At 41.1% G+C, this 21,368-nt stretch overlaps 1 protein-coding gene across 6 annotated transcripts; it reads left to right on the top strand.

Annotated features, from left to right (window-relative positions):
* The first annotated feature begins 427 nt into the window (after window positions 1–427).
* Window positions 428–20,235, top strand: etv1 (ETS variant transcription factor 1). Of its 6 annotated transcripts, none has more exons than XM_079640118.1 (13): window positions 428–585; window positions 861–966; window positions 1,374–1,464; window positions 1,792–1,839; window positions 6,099–6,152; window positions 11,229–11,358; window positions 12,129–12,317; window positions 13,095–13,342; window positions 15,701–15,769; window positions 15,854–15,922; window positions 16,018–16,187; window positions 17,566–17,667; window positions 18,537–20,235. In XM_079640118.1, the coding sequence occupies exons 2-13, from the start codon at window positions 922–924 to the stop codon at window positions 18,756–18,758; spliced, it is 1,437 nt and encodes a 478-aa protein (XP_079496244.1). In that variant the 5' UTR covers window positions 428–585; window positions 861–921; the 3' UTR covers window positions 18,759–20,235. The 6 variants fall into 6 exon arrangements, with proteins under 6 accessions (XP_079496244.1, XP_079496243.1, XP_079496246.1 ...); XM_079640117.1 differs by having other exon boundaries at window positions 15,698–15,769; XM_079640120.1 differs by lacking the exons at window positions 428–585; window positions 861–966 and adding an exon at window positions 2,442–2,532 and having other exon boundaries at window positions 15,698–15,922.
* The last annotated feature ends 1,133 nt before the right edge of the window (window positions 20,236–21,368 follow it).

Here is a 21,368-nt window from a genome sequence, read left to right as displayed (position 1 = left end):
TCCTTCCAGGTCAGTGCTTTCTGCGGGTCCTCGGCACTCCGAACAAAGTATCCCTTACAGGAGAGGGAAGAGCTGGCTTAAAGCAAGCCCCTCTGGAGACTCTTCAAAACACAGTTACCATAGACACAAACTTGACCAGTTGAGGATTGTGTGTGTGTGCGTGTGTATGAGCCTATGAGCGTGTGTGTGAGGGGAGTGGTTGGGCAGGTGCAGTGAAACTTTAAAAGCATGAACAAGTACGCTGAAGTTTGGTGCTCATTTCTTGCTTTTCAAAATATATTAAAGTCCTTACTTTTTTTTGTTTAAATTAAAACGCTTGGTACTGTAATGCTACCATTGACTTCTCCTGTGCTTACCGCCTGCAGCCGTGCGTGATTGACTGCCAGCAATCTGATCCAGTGAAAGACATTGGCAACCAATAGGAAGCGTAGTGCGGCTTGTTTCCATGGGAGGCCCCGGGAGGCGATGCCAAGCCGCTCGAAAGCAGCACAGTTAGCGGGGAGAAGCGCAGGCAGCAGCCGGCACTGTGGAGATCCTGCAGCCGCTCCGTGGCACTCAGCGAGCGGGTGAAAGCGAGGTTGCTGGGTAAGTGGATGTTAGGCTTTTGTCACTTATTTTGCTTCACAAGTTTATTCAATCTGGCAAAAACATTTTGGCGCGCCCTTCAGTTCAGTTCGCTCCTCGTTTACGCACGAGATTGGCAGATTGTCAACTTAACTTTACAGCATCGCCGGAGGTGTTGTCGGTAATTTCCGTCTTCAAACAGTAGCAATAGCGTTCCTGAACAGAACCATGCCTTGATGAATGAACAATCCACCCGTGTATAACTTTCTGCTTTCTGTCCTTGTTGCTTTTTGAAGGGTGACCGGACAAGAGACTGGACTGCAGATCGCTCTTCAATTAAAGCCACAGCGGTGCAAAATGGATAGATTCCGCGACCAGCAAGTGCCTTACTGTAACTCCAAAGTGAGTCAGTCGACCAAAAAATAACACATAATGGATGCAGATCTTTCACATCAACTTTAATATATTTGTTTGTTGTCTGTTTTCTTTCATATACTTCCCTTTTTGTTCTGATGTCATCTTTCTTCCTTCCTGCTGCAGCTAAAACCTATTTCTCCCTTAAGGGACTATTTGTTTCATCTTATAATCAAATATTAAACATCTATACAAGGTGCCCACTATTTAACACAGAATACCATGTTACAACTGGTTAGTATATCTGATGGATGAAGCTCAGGTCCCTTTGCATCTCTGCAGAATGTTATTGAGGCTATTTCACTTGCACATTTGCTGCAGCCAACAACACAATCAACGCTCCAATGAGGAAAAGAATAAATTGATTTGTGTCTCTTCTTTTGTTGTTGTTGCAGAAGCTGAAAGAAAAGACAACAAGCTGCGAGAGGCCAGCAAATGACAGAAAGAGAAAATTCATTAAGACCGACCTGGCTCTGGACACTGAAGGTAGGCAGAGGGCAGAGGGAGAAGTTAATTTCACGGCTCCTAAACATTTAGCAAAATTCAATTGGTTTGTGGCCACCTGCGCTGCTAACTACAGAATCTCAATTACAACACAGCAGCCTGTGATGATTCTCACAAGCCACTGTCAGTGGTCAGAGACACAAATTGACTTGTTATTAGCCGCACACGTACCCACTGAGCTCCACCGGCTCCGACGGCTTATCAGCCCGCTGTAATGAAGTCAGTTGTTTCTGATGCTCCTCCAGGGCTTTGATTGTGTGTTTTTTTTAATTTTTATAACGGTGTTCTCTGCTTTGGTTCCGCCTCCAGAGCTCTTCCAGGACCTAAGTCAGCTGCAGGAGACTTGGCTGGCAGAAGGTGAGTGTTTTTAAATCTCGAGCAGAGAGAAGAGGAAAGAAATGGATAGGTTGTGAGGGGGGAAAGAAGCTGCCTGGAGTTACAAGCCTTGCGTCGCAGTCCAATTAAAAGCCTGTGTGGAAGAGGCACCTTGTGTGTCATGCATACATTAGAGACTGTGAGCGAGGGTCTTGAGGGAGACAGAGGAGGCTCTACCCAGAGAGTGTCATCACAAATTACCAGTAGAAGGCTCTACGACGCTCACTGTCTCTTCTGCTTTTGGCAGGAGCTAACGCGCTGCACGCCAGCCGCCGCCACCACCTCCACCAGAGCTCTGCTGTAGCCTACCAGCTCTCTCTCTCTCTCTCTCTCGCTCTCTCTCTCTCTCTCTCTCTCTCTCTGCTTCCACTCAGCACACCTCTCTATCTTCTCCAGCTGTACCATCACCTTGTCTTCTTTAGTTTTATATCTTGGCGGCAAAAAAAAAAGAAAGATTGGATCTATCATTTTTCTTTTAATCGCAAACTTTAAAAACATGAGTTTTCAAAGCGACGATTGAATTCAAAAACATATATTTATCCGTTTATTTGCTTTTTATTATTTATTTTTTCTCTAATGGCAAGACTTGCGCATTGTGGTCTAACTGAGACGTGATGCTTCAGGATTTAAGTGCGAGTGTCCTCTTTCCAGCGTGTCTGCAGCACCGAAGTTTTGGTTAGTAGTGAATATTGTTCATCTTATTTTAACTTTGAAGTCTTTTTGTGTGCATGTGCATGTTACACTTGGTTTCTTTGCCTGACTTTAGATTTGTCTCAACAAGAGTCAATGCACTTGTTATTATTGCATGTAAAATGAAAGTTTGTATCTCAGTAAAGTATCAGTTGGATATCTCAGAGATTTAAAGTGAAGAGTGGAACATTTTCAGAGTTATTGGAAGAAGTCGCAGTAAAAACTGAAATCCTCACAGTTTAAAGTTGTATAGTGTGAGAACAAAGTTTATTGGAAAGCGTGATATGGAGTCATTTTGTCTTAGAAAAAAGTAAAGTAAATGAACAGATTGTTTTTGTCTGAAAACAAGCCTGATGTAAACATTATATTTTGTAGCCAACAATAGACTGCATCTAGTCTTTCCAAACCATACTGGTTTATAAAACAGTTAGAATTAGAAAAACCTAATTATTACATTATTTTAATATTTGTATCACATTTTTAAAAAAATGCACTGCTTTTAACATATGTTTTTAATTAATGTTGGATTCAGTTCAAGTGCTTTTATTTTAATTTGGATGATTAGAAATTATGAGAACAAATCAACATCTACTGTAAAAAGAAAAAAGGCACAAATACTCACTTTTTTATGATTTGTGCAGATTTAGTCAATTAGAAATTGTATTTTTTCATCACAGCATTGTTCCAATAAAATTCCAGCCTCTAAAATCTCAGTATCTATCTCAACATACCAGTAAGTGCTCTGGTTGTGCAGCCATAACTCCAGCTGTAAAGTAGAACTCTAAAGTGCACAGTTTAATTGAATCAATTTCAATCTTAAAAAAAATAAAATAAGAATTGAGTTGTAATACATCCCCTGGAAAAGAGAAATTCTAGCTTGCACCCTTCACACAGGTGAATAAGACTCTCAATCATTTATAGGCTCCATCTATTCTTTAACACTCTACAAAAGCTCGCATTGAAACCCACAGCTTTTAAAAAATGAAAAGTATGCTTTGAAACAGATATTAGAGTAGTTGAGCCCAATCTGAGTAGCAGTTAGATTATGAGGCGGCGTTCGCACACCGCAGGGCGTTGAAAAAGAATAAGACACGATTTTAATATTTCAGTATCCAAAGTGAGAAAGAGACGGCGGCAGCTGATAAGAGGTATTACTGTTAAAGATTACAGTTCTGCCTGTCATGGATCAATGTGATGATGTACGCTTCCAGATTGTAGATTTAATAAATGACTTCCTGTCCATTAAGTTGAAAAGGAATACCTTCCAATTTCTAAGATTTATTAGTTCAGGTAATTGGAATAAGAGGAGGAACAATGAGAGACAGACTGAATTTCCGACTCAAAGACCGAGAGGTTGAGGATGTTCGTCAGCTAACAGGCGTCTGCTTGACCCCCACAAACCTCTGCCCTGCACCTCCACCCAGGCTTTCTTAGACTACTTTAAGTACCTTTATTGCTAGGAAAAAAGCTCTCATCCTTTAGAGATTTCTGAACATTGTATATTTTGTTTATGCAATGATTTCCCTGGTGCTAACAGCATTCTTTAAAATCACGGCAATTGTTAGAATTGTTTAAAACTCAGCCTCACACATCGAGCTGTCGCAGGGTTTACGAAACGCCTCAGATAGTTTCTCTTGCTCAGGCCCCATGTTTACAACTTCTCCCTTTTTATCCGTACTCCTTTTTTACCTTCTGTCCTCCTCCCTCAGTTTTTCAGTTTTTTTGGTTTTGTGAATGGCGGCAGATTTCCAGCTCTGCCGTTCTCCCCAGGAGTTTTTTTGCAGAGATCAGCTGGCTCATTCACAGACTGAGCCTGGTGACTCATCCATCCTGTACTTCCTTTTTGGACACAAACCGACTGCTGCCTTCTCTTTTTTCTTCTTTTCTCATCCCTCCTCTCTTTGTCCTTTTCCAAGTTAGGTTTGGTAAAGATTCTGCTATTTGTTTGTGTTGTTGTGACAAGCCGCGAGCTGAGCTCCACCATATATTTCAAACTTGTGTTGGCTTTGGCCTGTTTGGTTATTGTGGTTTGAAGCAAAAAGAGGGAGAACATATGATAAGAGTCAAAGTGTTGAGGCTTTAAGAAGGTTTTAGTATGATTTAAGATCTAATCTGTTTTTGGTTATTATTCTATTACATATTGTTTATGTCATGGCCCTTTAACAAAGCATCGGCATAGACTAATACAGCAAAGTTGTTCTCCAGCTCAATAGGAAATCAACCGGGTTAAAATGTAAAGTGTATGTAAAAAAAAACCCACAATAGACTGTCGAGTGTTGCTTTCAATAGAGCAACATTTGGAGACAAATTATAATAATAAGTCTTAGCTCGCTGCTTTACTTTGTTTAAAAATGTGAAGTCATTTCTTCTCTTGATGTAGTAAACATCAAGAGAAGGTAATTCACACAAATCCCTGATCATATCAAAAGTGACAAAATTGGAAAATCAGTGATTATTTTGTTATCATCTCTAGACATGTCGAGACATGTTACTGGTCCTGTGATAATGAGGATCCATCTCTTTGTGCGTATAAATAGACGTGCTAATGACACATTTAAATCTACTTTTGCCAGAGACGAACTTAAGGGACACGGAGAACTGTCAGCGAGTGCAAATATGTGTGATATAAATATGTACATGTTTAATTGGAGCCGTAGTGGAGCGGGCTTCATTATTTTAGCATTAGCCTGAGTGCAGGGGCGTCTGAAGCGAAGGGGAAGCAGGAGGGTTTGGAACAGACCTGACTCGGTAGGTACAGGTGGATTCAACAGTAGGGAAGAAGCCAATTAGATACAGTTAACAATGTGTTTGGCTGCTGGCAAGCAGCGAGAGCCGAGGCCGTGGAGCAGTCAATGGACAAGGCGACCTCAGGAAGTGGAATTAGGAAGTAGATGGGTAACTACATATTAAATCCCTTGCAGGCTTGGGCTTGGTTAGAAACATGGCTCATTGTAAATCATATTTTTCATCACATTTCAAGGTCATTGTGGACATTGATATTGACATAACTGTAATTATGGTGCATTTCCCGGTAATGCTGACAATATTTGATTTATAAAATATTGAAGCCAGCATTGGCGAGAGGTTAGAAAAAGAGATTAGAAAAATGGGAATTTTCAGTTTTTTTCAATTTGTCGGGGAAAATCTAATTTAAAATGATGATTTTTTAAAAAGCCAAATATACAGAATTGTAATTTCTATTAAAAAACACACTTCAAGGATTTAATAAAATACAAAGAATCCCATGATAAGATGAAGATATTTTGGTCCGTAACCAAATGCTGTTAAAACCTTATAGTATATATTTGTTTTACAATACAGCCAGGAAAACAAAGTGCTCCTTGCCTTGATTTGCTGTAAAAAGATGTTTTCGCGGCTGTGTTTTTACCCGACAGCAGAGTTGAACAATGCTGGGATAAGCCAACCTAATATCCCAGGAGGCTGTTTGCCAGAGGACGGTATTGGGCTGTAGGGAACTGTGATCAATGCTGCGTTGTCCATCAACATCAGAAACAATCATTCCCTTTCTTCTTCTCTGCTTCTGTCTTTAGCTCAAGTTCCCGACAATGACGAGCAGTTCGTTCCAGACTTCCAGACTGAAAACTGTGAGTAAGAGATCACTTTGCTTTTCTGGTTTGTGTGCATGCTTTTGTTTATCTGTGATCTGTGTGAACATCTGTGGTGTTTTTTTCTTCTTGTCTGGACTGGTGTGTTGGTACTTGGGGAGAGTGCTTATGTTTTCCCGTGTCTCGGTACCCTCACCTTTGCTCAATCTAGAGCTCTCTGGGGAGCTGCAGCAGTCTTGTGGGTCTTCAAACAGGTGCACGGGTGAGGGGTTGGATGTGGGGGGGGTCTCTCTTTTTCTCTTTCTTTCTCTCTCTGTCTATATTTGTCTCTCCCTTCCCTCTGCTGCCCTCGTACCTCTCGCCACCACTGAGATATTATTGCACTGTGATTTATTTGCATAAACATCAGAATATTGTTGCAGATTTTACCGGGGGTTGAAGTGATATTTTTAACTTCAGGTAGGAGGACACATAGCTATCAAGATGACTGTTCTGAATTTTTTTAGAATAAAATATTTCTCCTCCCTGACCTTTTCTAGAATTACATTGTTGTTCAAACCATTCAGTGTGGTTAGAATTTCTAAATCCAGCAGTTTAAGAATAGCTAAATGTACCCCTTTCAGCAGAATGGCTTGTTCTCCTCCTGGTTTACAGAATGAAAGCAAACATACTTTTTTTCCCTCATTCCTCAATATTTTCTGCTGCAAGAGAAATACAAATCTATGGCCTGAGCTTGTTTTACACTCTCAGTAATAAGGATGAGGTATTTAGTCGTACTTCACCTGGTTTTTGCACGGTGGTTGCACACGGTGACTGGTGATTTGGCACGCTCCACTTCTGGAGGAAGTAGTGCCAAGGTGGGGACAGAAATGGAGTGAGAGGAGCTCAGTGGGACCCCGAGCGAGCACATGTCTTTCAGATGAGCCAAACAGCCCATGAAACTGAGAAAAGACACAAAACAAGTCTTCCCTATATGTCATGAACGCCCTTTAACCTGGAAACAAAGTTTGACAACATGCAGACGATTTAGCATAGCACTTTTACAGTAAATTGTATTGAAATTAATAATACATTTGGGATAATATCAAGCTGAAATGAGTCTAACATCAGACCGAGCTCAGACCTTTTAACCCCTTGTTAGCCAGATCGCAGCCTGAGATCCTTAAGCAGATTCCTGTTAGTTAACTACGTTAGATTAAATGTTTTCTCTTTCCTATGAAAACTCTTGCTTTTTACGTTACTAACTTTTTGCGTTCCTTTCAATGTCTTACCTCAATTTTGACAATCGTAACTTTAAGTAAATCATAATTAGAAGAGTGAGGTCCATCAAATATTTTACCCTCTCAAATCCTTTCCATTCATCTGGCTTGCTTTTGTATTGTTCAAGCCAGAACATACCTCAATAGTAAGCTAAAAACCTGACCCTTTGGTGTGAATGAGCTTATCCTAAAATCCAAGGTGGAGGACAGTGCGGTGTACAGTAGAGAAGCAGAGGTCACAGAGACTGTCCTGTTGTCCTTCAGAGGTAGCCAGGGTGGGTGGCCACGGTGGCAGGAGACTGCTGACCATCTGAATTGTCCTGTTGGCAAACCTGCAGCAGACTGGAGAGGCACTGACAGATGGCGGGAGGGTGAGGGCACCGTGGTTGGGCGCTGGCATCCCAGCCGGCAGCTCTCCCATATGGGTTTCGCTGAGAGATGGAGGGGCGTACGGTGAGGTGGAGAACAGAGATGGAAATTCAAAGAAATATCGCTGGAAGTTGTTGGAGTTAGGCGAGAAGGACAGCGAGTATGGGAGTAGATGTAGTCAATCTCATTACTGCGACAAAGCTGGGAAAAGACAGGAAAAGACCAGAACTAAGAATACATAGATTATTCTAGCAAGTATTACTGTGTATCAAAAGACTGGCAAACGTTATTCCTCTGTGCCATAGTGTTCTATTGATTATTTTAAAAGGATTTTCAGGACAACTTTGAAATATTTGGCAATTCTTTATAATATCAGTCTTATCCTTTAAAATGATTCAAATTGTTTTGTCGTGTTATTAGCCTAATCGGCTGCTAGCTAGTTTGCTAATTTACTTAATTGGCTAAATAAACTGCTGTAGCAAAAATAGATTTTTGTTCAAGTAAAATATTCTTACCGGAGTTAACGAAATGTTTTTTATATGTATTGGAATAGTCCTAAAGATAACCTCTTCTTTTCTATCTATTTGCTACTCCATTTTAAAATGTATTTATACCTAAAGAGATTTTTACATTTGTAGTTGTTTGTCTTAATTGACAGCAAAAGTAAAGCAACAATATTTTGTTCTTTTACTGAAAGCTAGAATGTGAATCAAAGGCTATGGAGAAAGCGTTGAGTATTGTAGTTTTAAAGATTGTATCAGAAAGGCAGGTTTTACTTTTCCTTAGCTGCGTTGTTCTATGTTTTCTTGGCCTCAGATTTATCACCTCTGCAGAAGCTATGGCAGTTTCTCTCAATGTCGACTTCGCACTCTCCATCCATGCAGCACAGAAGCAGCATGTGAGCGGCCTGGAAGCAAAAGTGTCCTCAGGCTGAAGGAGAATTTTCTTTGTCTCAAACTCCAACACAGATGCTTACCATTAGCATAACTTAGCAGGGAATGAAGGAGCAGTAGAGGTGTAAAATGAGGCCACACGTTACCGGCAGATCTGAGCCTCCATCATTTAACAGGATCGGCGAGCACCTACAGTAGGTGAAAATGGAATGGAAGGTTTTTCGCTGTTGCCAAACGACCTGTATTTTGTTATGAATGGACGGGAGAAATATCTGCCAAACGTAGGCTCTGGTTCTGCCAAAACACTCCATTTGTACCTGAGAAGACACAACGTTTGAGGCCAAGAGTTCTCTCATGATGCACGGAAAGGATTGCCAGAAAATTAAATAATAAGAAACACGACCCTTAATTGTCCTAACATGGATGACAAAGAAATGGGTTTTTAAAAGGTGAACACATTGTTTATTTCATTTAAAAAATATATTTTATTGCATATGTAGAACAAAAAACTAAAAAGTAGCAGCATGTTGAGTTAATAGCAGTCACAACATTTAAAAAAAAACAACATTTGCATTTAAAATAGACCCAGTAATTGTTCTAACTGCTTCTTCTTTTAAACACCCTACCATCTTAGTTAATCAATATGTAGATAATGAGAGCAATCAACCGGTGATGGGCATGACATTCTGGACTAAAAAGGAAGTCTCTGTTTTAGTCCGAGGCAATACCCTCACTATTGATTTGTGTACCTTGGCACCCCGCTGAAGAAATCTATTGTGACATTTCCATTTCTAATTTAAGGCCTTGCGCTGCAGCACACGTGAAGCTATTGTTAAAAGGTGAGGTGACGCATATAACTAAACAAAGCATTTCTATAGACCTATGTATATTGAAAAAAATTGTGTTGATTTACTGTTAAATGGAGAAACTAAATGAAATCTAGCATGAGGTGAGTTGAAACCGGGAGTGAGGGGAGTTGTTCTGTTCTGAAGAAGAAATACATTGAAGTTTATTGTAGCAGGTAATGAATGTGACACATTGTGATCTCAACATTCAAAACCCAGGTATTGTTTTGACTCCCTAAGACTTAACGAGGCTCCACCATGCCAGTGTCGTCAAAGGTCTCCCCTCAGGAAGTGTCTCTTTGACCTCCGATCGATGACCCGGAAAGGTCAGGCCCCCAGCGAGGGCTGCGAACAACCCCTGAGCTTTGTCCTGCCGGGCCCGTGTGGCCCCCCAGGGGCTCCGCTGTGCGTCAGATGGGGTGTTGGCAGATCGACCCCTGCTCGTACGGCAGCTGTCAGTCAGCCCCTGAAACATCCTCCTCTCTCAGCTCCTTGTAGCCTGAGAGACCGTCCGGACTGTGAGAGTATTTAAAACAAAAATATCCCCAAACCACAGATATGAGTATTTTCGTCATCGTATGTCTAAATGTTTCTACTTGAGTTGAACCAGGAGTTGATGGACATCCTTTCTCCATTCATAATTTCAGTTCCCTTTGTTTTTTAACTCAGGAAAATGGCTGTCTCTCAGCCTGAAATGCCAGTCAAAAATCATTCCCTTCAGCGGGGAGATGCTGTGGGACGGTCTCACCGCGGCTCTGTGCAGTCGCGGTGAGACGGCAACCTGAGCCTGACTTCATTCTGACTGACTGGGTCTTTCTTAAGAAGCGCAGCCAATTGGATTAGCGTTGATCATGACTTGAGATGATGGCATGTTAATCAGGACTGATCAGGCACTTAACAGCCTCTCAGATGCACCAGGCAGGCTCACAGTGGGGCCATAGGTAGAGAGCGCAACCCCCCACCCCCCCCTCTCCCCCCATCAGATCAATGAGCACTGTTGTCGTCTGGAACGTATTGACAGGCAGCTGAAAGCAGATAAAGCATTTATAGGAGCACGCCACACAGATTTATGATTGTCATATTTCACTCCCTGTCAGGAAAAGGCCCAACAAATGAGATTTGAAGTGAGTTGTTTCAGATCTGTAGTTGGACGGATGCTTAAAACAAGTATTTATTTGAACTTATTGCTTATTTATATCAACTAATCGCCGATGGCCTGACAATACAAGTACACATAGGACACATCGTGGCTGTTATCCAATATGGTGAAAGTTGCTGTAGTACACAGAGGAAGGGTTACAGTCACATGAACCATTATATGTACATTAAGGCTGTGACTTTACCCAGCAATTTCTGTCTAATGTATTAAGTTGATTGCTTTTGTGAATGATTTTAAGGATGTGACGTAAATAGGGATAGAGGTGGTGGCTCAACCTGACATAAAAAGCAGATAAAAACAATTAAATAGATGTATTTCAATTCAGTCCAGTGATCGTATGAAAGCTACTTTAGGGGCATATAGATTCTGCCTGAAGAAATAAACGCTCTAAACCTATGAATAAATACTGAGCACTAACAACAACAAAAAGAAGAATGCACCTTCATTAAAAAAAATGATTTGCACTTTGCTTCAAAACCACATTCTCTGATTCCTAACAAGTTACTCTTTGGTAGGGAGGTGGTTCATTGACATTCAGTATTTAAATTAGTTTTTCTCCATCTTCTCCCTCTCTCTCTCTGGGCGTGTAGTGGCTTTCCACGGACTGCAGCTGAAGATCAAGAGGGAGCTGCACAGCCCGTGTTCTGAGCTGAGCGTCAACTGTAGTCAGGAACGGCCCTTCAAACTCCAGTATGGAGAGAAGTGCCCGTACAACGTCAGGTGGGCCCCGCACGACACTGAAATAAACTTCCTAATGAGTCCTCGGCGATTAAAATGTGGCAATAGAGACACTTTCTGTTATTTGGTTCAACTTCCTTAAACAGCAATAACAACTTTATTGTAAAAGAGTATAAATACGTGCAAAAACTAAATACATGTGGGATAGTTCACCAGTCATGTCTGTTTAAAAACATTTGTATTTTATACACTTTGACCAAACATCTGTGTGTTTTAAGCATGTTGAATATTTCACTTTAGTTGCTGTTGTATTCATTTTTCAATTGATCAGCTTTAGATTAGATTATTATTTTTCTTTACCCTTAAAACAAGTTTTCAAACATTTGCTAATCGTTTAAAATAAGACGTACCAAAATGTGCTGGCATCTGTTTTTTTCAAATTACTCTATGCCAATTATATTCATGTTTTTTAATTCAAATGAACTGATTTTGATTTGAGATACATGACATTTATTCTGCTTGCATCTTCGTATAATGACCTTTTTATGCAAAGAGGTACTATTCCATAAGTGGTGAATCATACGTGTGATTCATTTGCTTCCATGCTGACGGAAATGCAAAGTCCAACTGTTGGCAGGGTTTGTTTTACATCACAATCTCCACAGCTTGTGCCAAAGGGTGCTGTGATGTTTCTTAGTATTGAAACCTACTCTCTCATATTCAGTACGGACATCTTCGACAAGAAATCAAACCAATAAGAAAGTCAGTGCTACGACCATATTTGACTCTTCCCTCTCCTCTGGTTTCCACAGTGCCTATGAGCAGAAGCAGCCTGCAGGAATGAAGCCCTCCAGCCCCGTGACGCCCCCCTGTAGCACCCCTGTGTCCCCTCTCCATCATGCCTCACCCACTGCGGCTCCAACACCCAAACCAGACAGGACTTACGCCCACATCCCCGCCTCACAGCCGCTCCCAGACAACGCCTACTCTATGGACCACAGGTACTGCCTTTCACATTTACATCATACGCTATCAGCTCATATGGGATAATCACAAGATCCAAGTTTTAGTCACAGCAAAAACTCATTGGTCGAGTTAATGTTCAATGGGAGGAGCCAACAAACTGCTACAAATGTTATCTAGTGGCTAAATCTGAATGACAGATATGCACCTCAATAGTCTGGGGGAAAAACGGCAATGAGTTGGTACAGTATTCAAAATGTTCTGTAGTTGTTATGTTCTCTGCCGTGCTGTTCCTGATTACTTTTCTCTAATTGTTACATCTCTAATCCTATTTGAGCATGTAAGTTCATTCTTGGCATTTTGTATTCAATAAAAATGATCCAAGCCTTTCTTATATTGATAAGAAAGGCTTATATGGGTTTTTATAAGCAAAAAGTGTTTCAATAGTGGATGTTCTTGGCTTAGCATTTTAGATTTTAAAACAAAACTTGAAAGCCTTTAAGGAGCACTTTCTCTGAGCAAACGATTAATAAATCCAGAAAATGGAGACTATGCTTTATCTCATAGTCTTCATATTTGAGTGAATTCTAGTAAGTTTGCCTTTGAGCTGACATTATTTTGTCACATATTATGTCTTATAAGTCAGATAACTTAAATTAGTGTCATGTAATATATCATGTATCATATTCTTATTACTTGCCCTTTTTTCTCATCACTCTTCTCTGCACACAGACTAGAAGTAAATACAATTAAGTTCATGGCTGTTTATATATGATTGAACATGTATCTGATAATGACTCTGTGTTCCTCCTCAGATTTCGACGTCAGCTCTCCGAGCCGTGCCACTCGTTCCCCTCCCCGCCGACGATGGCTCGGGACAGCCGGCCCATCTACCACCGGCAGATGTCAGAGCCCAATATCCCCTTCCCTCCTCAAGGCTTCAAGCAGGAGTACCCCGACCCACTGTTCGAACATCCGGCCATGATGGGGGCCCCGCTCCCCCACGCTTACCCAGCCACCATGATGATCAAACAGGAGCCCCGGGACTTCACCTACGACTCAGGTGAGACATTATTTTTGTTTAAGTGCTGTTATTCTTGAGCTACTCTGTGAAACAGTCATAAAGAGATAGCATCCTTTTTTTTCTTTCTGCCGGAGCGTAATCATTTCAGGAATGGGAGAAGACATGGGAGGAGGGGGTGACGTTTATTGAGTTTGCCCATTATTAGGGCAGGGGATCTGGTTGGGCCGGGTGTCTGTGCCGGTCGCCATTTCCTGTGGTGCTCTAATAGAAAAGAGGAAGGCGGGGTGGGGGTGGGGGTGGTGACTGTGTCTGGTCACAATCCAAAATCCGCCCTCCCACGCTTGTCCGCTCCCCTTTAGTTTGAGAGTAAAGGCCTCTGTGGAGCCTGAGGCTACATCAGGACATGAATGAACATACGCCGGGCGGCTGGGTTCATTCACAAGGCGGACAGAGAGGACCCAGGAGAGGCTGGAGGAGAGAGAGGGGGACCAGTCAGGGAGAAAATGTGTCTCTTCCCAGGATCATCACTTCTAGAAAAACACTGTGGGCTTCTCTCAGGTCTCTGTTTCCTCAGACCTTTGCTTTCTGGACAACAGTTTTGCAGTTTTTGTCAAAGATCGCATTTGTTTTTGCCACTTTTTAGTGCAAAGTACTTTTGATTTAGATGTCTTTTTTTGAGTTTCATGACTGTGTGGCTTCTATACAACATACCTCTCTCACTCTCAAGCTATCAGGTGGTAGCCCATTAGCAAGGGTCTGTCTCAAGACTAGGACTGCAGCTAGCAATTATTTAGAATGACATTCATTTATCTCTTTTATTGATTTATCAATTATATTGTCCTAAAGGGTCAACAATTCCCATAATCCAAGGGGGAATTAGTTTTTTTCGGACCAACAATTTCAGACAAAAATGTATTTGGATATTTGGCTTCAACATTAATCAATGATCAAAATGGTTATCGATAACTCACTTAGTTATTTATTCAAGCACTAATCAGGATGTTAGATATACAATTTACTGACTGACAATAAGTGCAGCAGTAACATAATGTTCTTAACTTATTATCATTACAAGTACTTATTATAAACACCATAAGTAGAGAACGAGAAGGTATATTTTGATTTATAGTAGCCAAGTGTGTTGTCCACTATCATGTATATCCAGGACGGAGCATCAGAGTGAATTTATCAGCCGTCACAGAGGAGCATGTTGACTGGAGCAGGCCTGTTGGAGAGGATGGGAGGGGAGCTGGTAATTTCATTAGCAGCAATTTCCTCTACAAGCCCATTACTTTGATGATGTTCAGAGAAATATTTATGGGCCTAGATGAAGGGCCTCAGTCTGTTTATTGAACATTCACTTTGTAACCTGTTTGGCCGTTTTCTGATCACTAGCCACGTCTGTGTTGTGGGAGGGTCGGACATTTACAGTAAATGGTCAATTTGGACAATGTGGTGAAGCAACTGGTAAATGCAGGCTGGTGTTTATGAGAAGGAAGTGATTAAAAAAGAGAAGGAGTTGAAGGATTTACGGTGCAAGATCTTTGAAATAAGATGAGGTTTTTGGTTTTTAAAAGATTGAACACTTTTTTTGTGTCATTGCAGTTTCATTATTTTACATGCATACATGTGAAAGTCCATGATGTCGACGGAAGAGAGAAATAATAATGTTAAAGAAGGGGTCAAAGCGTTGTGACTAAATTGACAACTATCGTCGAAAAGCACCTCCAATATTTTGCACATATTATTTTAAAGACCCTGAAAATGTGGCTTAAATTGTATTATCTCAGATTTCTCTTTTACAATAAAAGATGAGAAATAGATAAGAGAAAATCAATGTTAACATAAAAAATCTTTGTTTAGTATTTATTGGGATTTTAACATTCAAATATGAAACATTTGAAATCTCAGTTTTAATTGAAGCAGAAAATAGCCTTTAATCTGTTAATTTCACGCCAAACTCTCACAGTATAACCTGATTGGGAACATTCTGGGCTTTTAAATCAAAACGCAAGCCAACGTGCTGCATTGACACAACATTCAGGGACAAAAGACAACCCTCAGGTCAGAAGAATAGTGTAAAGGCTTTATGTTGATGCCACACATTATGAAAAAACTTACATCATATCAGCTTTTGTTGTGTTAGAGCACCATGTTCTCACTGGGTAGTAAATCTTGCTCTGAGTGGAGACGAAGCTGCGAGCGAGTATTAGCACGGTGATATAGTGAGCTCGCCTGTGGCTGGGGGCCGTTGCTGGGGGGCATATTCTTTAATCAGAGCCAGTGGTGCATTGAGTGAACAAGCTTTGACTGCTCTCAGATAACTGAGATAGTGTTCTTAATGCTGCCTTCGGGCCCTTTAACACCCACTCTCCCATTCTTACTGCCTTTCAGCAGAAGTGCCTAGCTGCCATTCTGTCTACTTACGGCAAGACGGCTATCTGGCTCACGCTAACAGGACTGAAGGTACCAGTGACGATACGAGTAAATATGTTGATTATTCAGTTTGGAGTCTTGCTGAATATTATATAACACTCCTTTGTTTTTCAGGTTGTATGTTTGACAAAGTGGCAAGGCATTTCTACGATGATACCTGTGTGGTGCCGGAAAAGGTTGAAGGTGAGTCCTGCCTCAAGAACTTTTGAATTCTACGTTAAAACTACTCCATAATTGCTAGAACACCATAAGCTAAGGATGTGTTTCATGTCCTTTAGGTGACATTAAGCAAGAGTCCGGGCTGTACCGCGAGGGCCCGTCGTACCAGCGCAGAGGCTCGCTGCAGCTCTGGCAGTTCCTGGTGGCTCTACTGGACGACCCGTCAAACTCACACTACATCGCCTGGACCGGACGCGGCATGGAGTTCAAACTCATCGAGCCAGAAGAGGTGAGAGGCTCAGAGAAACACTATTACTAATATTTAAATGTTTTTTGTATTTCATTTTTACATTATGAATAAAAGATTTCATTTATAACACTTTTATTTAAAACCAAGGACCCTTGACATACAAGTAAAAAATCTACATCAATAAATGCTTTTTTCTTTTTTTTCTTTTTTACATGGTGGTGTGATAAAGACAAGCAATAGACCGTAGAACAACAGTCATTTTAATTCTTTCACAATTTTCCACAATTTTCTGACCTTTTATAGACTAAAATATTATTGTTATAAATGTAAAATAATAACCGCTCATCAGTTGTCATGAAAATAATTGTCAGTCGTAGTTATAATACAATGTGTTACATTTACTGTATATCTGTGCCTGTTGCAAATGTGGATTTTCAGCATGTCACAGCTTCATGTGAGCAAAAAGAAAGAAACAGGTTGCGTGTCACATCCAAGCAAAACCAAATCAAAGTCAAAGGTGAATTGAAGTGGAATGAATAATGTTTTCTGTGCTTATGTGGTCCAGTCAGGCTTGGATTTAGGGCTTTTTTATTTATCTTGTCCTCAACCACATTCATCCAAATGACCCTTTAGCCAGCGCCTGCTAAATATTTCACAGGACGTACTCCTAAAAATATAACCCATGTTGACGGTTGGGCCTTTTTAAATGGAGACAGAGGCTGGGTCTGTGTGTGCCCACATCACACACAGTGGGGCTCAGTCCCTGTTGCCCACTGTTGGAGGGTGGAGGAGGATGCAGGTTGCAGGCGGGGGATGGATGGGGGGGGGGGGGGGATAGAGGGGTACCTGGCAGCGGTCCACGCAGCCCGACAGTGTCTAGCGGCACGGGCCAGCTGCAGCTAACAGGGGGCGCCATTCATGCAACCAGGTGACCAAACGCACTCCCTTTGGGACGCTGCAGACAAACGTTAGCTAGCGGCTTCTGCCCTTTGTAGCATGTCAGTGAGGAAAGACACAGCAATGGGATTTTTCTTGTAAAAGGCTCCTAGAAAACCTGATATAATTGAACAAAAGAAGACAGTGAAGGGTGTAGGCAATGCAGAGGAGAGCAATGAGGGGCTGTGGGTTGGACTGCGACGCCGGGTGGTGGGTGGTCTGGTAGACAGGTGCTGTAACATCTGCTGCCTCCTCCGCTGGGTGTGTGACAGCTCCTAATGAACACATCCCTGGTCAGGTCTGCTCAGGCTGGACGCACTCTAATTACTGTTATTAGGGAAATATGGATGAATAAGTTTGTTCAACATTTCAGCTGCCGCAAGGAAATCAGGTCGACCGCGTCTGTTTGTGTTTTGGCATCCTGCTCTCTGTTTATTTTTTTGCTGACTGCCTTTGTGTTGTTTATCTGTGTGGTACAAAGGTGGCACGTCGGTGGGGGATACAGAAGAATCGACCGGCGATGAATTACGACAAGCTCAGTCGGTCGTTGCGCTACTACTACGAGAAGGGAATCATGCAAAAGGTAAATCAAATCATATAAGAGAATATATTACAACAATTAAAAGTAAACTACAACAACAACATAAAAGAAAAATTGCGGTTTTAAATATGAAACATTTGGAGCTTATAAACCTGATTAAGCCTGATTGATTCGAGGAGCATGTGCTAACTCCCCTCCCCCAGGGAATTTATATAATGAGGTGGAGCATCTAAACAATGAGCCTCATGAAGACAAGGCAGAGAAACCTCTTCTTGTATACTTTATTGTTGAGAAACTATCAATTATGGAATTACTTGGTCCTTGTTTGAGTACTATTTGTGTATTTCCTTAAATAAAATGAAGACATTTAATGTTTTATACTCACATTAAATGACTCAAAAACTTTTGACTGACTTCCATCAAATTGCAACTTCAAAATGTCACTGCCAGATAAATATAAGAAAGAAATGACAAAAATGATTTCCAACATTTTTTCTTCCGCAATTAGTCCTGGTTTTCTTCCAGCCTGGACAAGAGTGCAGCACCATCCTTTAAATCCTGACTTAGTAGTGTTCTCACAACTCAAAACGTGTTAAAAGTCAATATTACCCGTGCGGTTGGGACACAAATGATGAGTTAAACCTCAGTGTGCGGAGATAAAGAGTTACATTCAGCAATCAAGAAGAACCCCCCCCAAAAAACAACAAATCTGCCCACTGAGATTTTGTCTGTCTCTAAGACGTTCATGTAAAGTTGAACTTATGTCAGGGGTATCCAAAGATGTTTAGTGAATAATCGGATTTGAGTATACATTTTCAATATTTCAGTTGAAAATGGAGACTCTGTGCTCTTGTATTGACAATCTGGCTCAATTTTAAAAAGCCTCTCTCGTTCCGTGCGTCTCCCTCCAGGTGGCCGGCGAGAGATACGTCTACAAGTTTGTGTGCGACCCCGAGGCCTTGTTCTCCATGGCGTTTCCCGACAACCAGCGGCCGGTGCTGAAGACGGACATGGAGAGGCAGATCAACGAGGAGGACACGGTGCCGCTGTCGCACTTTGACGAAAACATGGCCTACGTACAGGAGGGGCCGTACTGCCCGCCGCACCCCTACAGCGAGGGATACGTTTATTAACGTCAGCCCACCGTAAAACACGCACCTCCGCTCTACCCTCCCCCGCCTCCTCCGTCCATACACCTGAGACTGTCCTCTAATTCACAGTCGCTCCGGGGAATAAGACTGAACACACACATGCAGCGGAGCTTCCCCTCCCCTCTCACATAAACACACACACACACACACACACATCCTCTTTTTTTTCTGACGTTCAAGCCGTACAGCAGGATGGAGTCTGCACTTTATGGACAGGAAGCTCGGGGTTAACCTGCCAGAGGCTAGCTATGTGGTTGGCTGTTTCCCGTTGTTTATGTTTGTACATTAATGTGGGAGTCATCTGTTTTTTTATTCTTATGATTTTGAGCATGTGGCGCCCTAAAGAGACGGGACTCAACGGCAAACTCATGGTCTCCCAAGGACTGAATCTTAGACTTCCTGCTAAAGAAACAGACGCGCAGCAAAGGGAAGGATGATCACTTCTGTTCGTCTTGTTTTGCCTCGATCAGCCATCCTGTACTTTCACGCTCATTTAAAGTGAAAACTGGCAACGTATTGTAACGATGCTCTTATGGTGAAGTGACATGATTATAGACTTGAAAAAGTAATGTGATAATAAAAGAGACATTTAGCTACACACAGTGAGAGTGGCCTCACTGCCAGTTTGATCACAACACCTCTTGTCTGTCAATGATCTCTGCCACTCATCCAATCAGACTGTAGATCTCATCATGTAGGTGTTTTTGCTGTGATGATATAAACCCCTGGAGCATCTCTCAACGGCTGAAAAACCTCGTGGGTTGGTAAAGTAAAGACACCTCGAATTGTGCTGATGAAAATACGGCCTGTGTTTTGGATAATCAATAAAGCGTCAGGCCGCTGTAAAATATCTCATTCACTGTAAACAGCAGATTTCCTTTGTTTATTCTGACACATCAAAGCAGCAGTCTTTCTTTTGCCATTCAGGTATTCAGTTTTTGTTCATTGAATAACAGATGAAGTGTATGTACAGTTAAAGTGGAAAACATCAAAACATTTGGGGATATTATTTGAATCCCTAATTACAAAAGATGTTATTGGCTTAAAGAATTAAAAAAACATAATAAAATCAAACGTAAAGTAAAAATACTTTCCTGATTTGTTCTCTGTTTTGTTCCAAGTGAACATAAGGTGTATATTTTGCATTACCTACAAAAGGGTGGCTTTTTTTGGTACAAAAAAAACCATAAGAAATATGAAGAGTTTATAATGTGATGATAAAACGTTCATGTTATATTAATAATAAGATAATGTTCCATTGTATAATCAGGTAAATGCACATTTTGTTGCTGCTTCAAATTGTAAGTGTATTTTTTTCTAGTCTCATGGAAGAAAAAGAAAGAAAGGAAGAGCAGCAGGTATGATGTGCTGCTCTGGATTTCTCTTGTTTATTTTTATTTTTGTTTTAATTTAATTTGTTTTGTTTTATTCAAGCATTAAAAAAAGAATCTGGTCTGAGTTTTGTTTCTCGGTGTTCTCGTGTGTGGGATGAGATTGGCAATAGCAAATATTCTGTAATAAAATAGTTCTGAAAAACACATTTATGACCACTTTTCAGATGGCTTCCCTAAACAATCACTGCATAAAGTGTTGTTCTGTAGTAGTTAATCTCTTGGAAGTTTTATGTATTGCACTTTTGTTGTGATTTCCACACTCAAACTTTATGTTTATCGCTTATTTCCAGGCTGATAAGAGTTCTAGGTCATACATTTACATACTGGAAGTGAGAAAACCCCAAGTGTGTGTGTGTGTGTGTGTGTGTGTGTGTGTGTGTGTGTGTGTGTGTGTGTGTGTGTGTGTGTGTGTGTGTGTGTGTGTGTGTGTGTGTGTGTGTGTGTGTGTGTGTGTGTGTGTGTGTGTGTGTGTGTGTGTGTGTGTGTGTGTGTGTGTGTGTGTGAAAGACTAATAGATTGTGGCCTCTTGTCAATTTCCAGGTTAGAGAGAAAGCTCCCTACCACAAAGCATTTAACCAAAGTGACACCTAAGGAAAAATCAATGACTAATTTAAGACACCACTTTTTATGTAGGTGAATTGTTTCTGGTCTTACAAGACTGGCAGTAATGAAAAAACAAAACACTAACACTGCCTTAAAGTTATTATTTCCTTCGGCAAAGTGTCACTATTGCTAAAAAATCAATGACTAATTTAAGGAAGCATTGTTTAATTGGTTTCACTGATGGGAAAAATGAAAACGGATGTGTAAGTAATGAAAAAACACTACTTGCCTTAATTTGTCAGAGCAGGTTACGAGCCAACCCTATTACAGTCCCCTCTCTTAGATTTTTGTATTGATTGTCTGTAGAGCGGGGAATTGCCCTTAACTTAAAACACCTGATTGCTTCCCTGAGGATATTTAACAACATCTAATCCGACATGTGCAAACCAGGAAACAGCAGTAACGCTTTTAATATGATGAATGACACTTCTCATTTGGGCTTTCCCCTTAAAATGGCAATAATCTGTTGCATTAACCTGCCTGTTTACAAGCAACAAGGTGTTGTACTAACATAATATTACTCAAACTGTCATATAAAAAGCTGCCTGGCACACAACCGACTGTGATAAACAACATGTCCGTTCATACATATCGT

Source organism: Notothenia rossii (genome assembly GCF_949606895.1).
Source record: "Notothenia rossii genome assembly, chromosome: 7".
Classification (NCBI taxonomy): domain Eukaryota; kingdom Metazoa; phylum Chordata; class Actinopteri; order Perciformes; family Nototheniidae; genus Notothenia; species Notothenia rossii.
The sequence above is the reverse complement of the archived record's forward strand: the minus strand, read 5'-3'. Positions and strand labels throughout refer to the sequence as shown.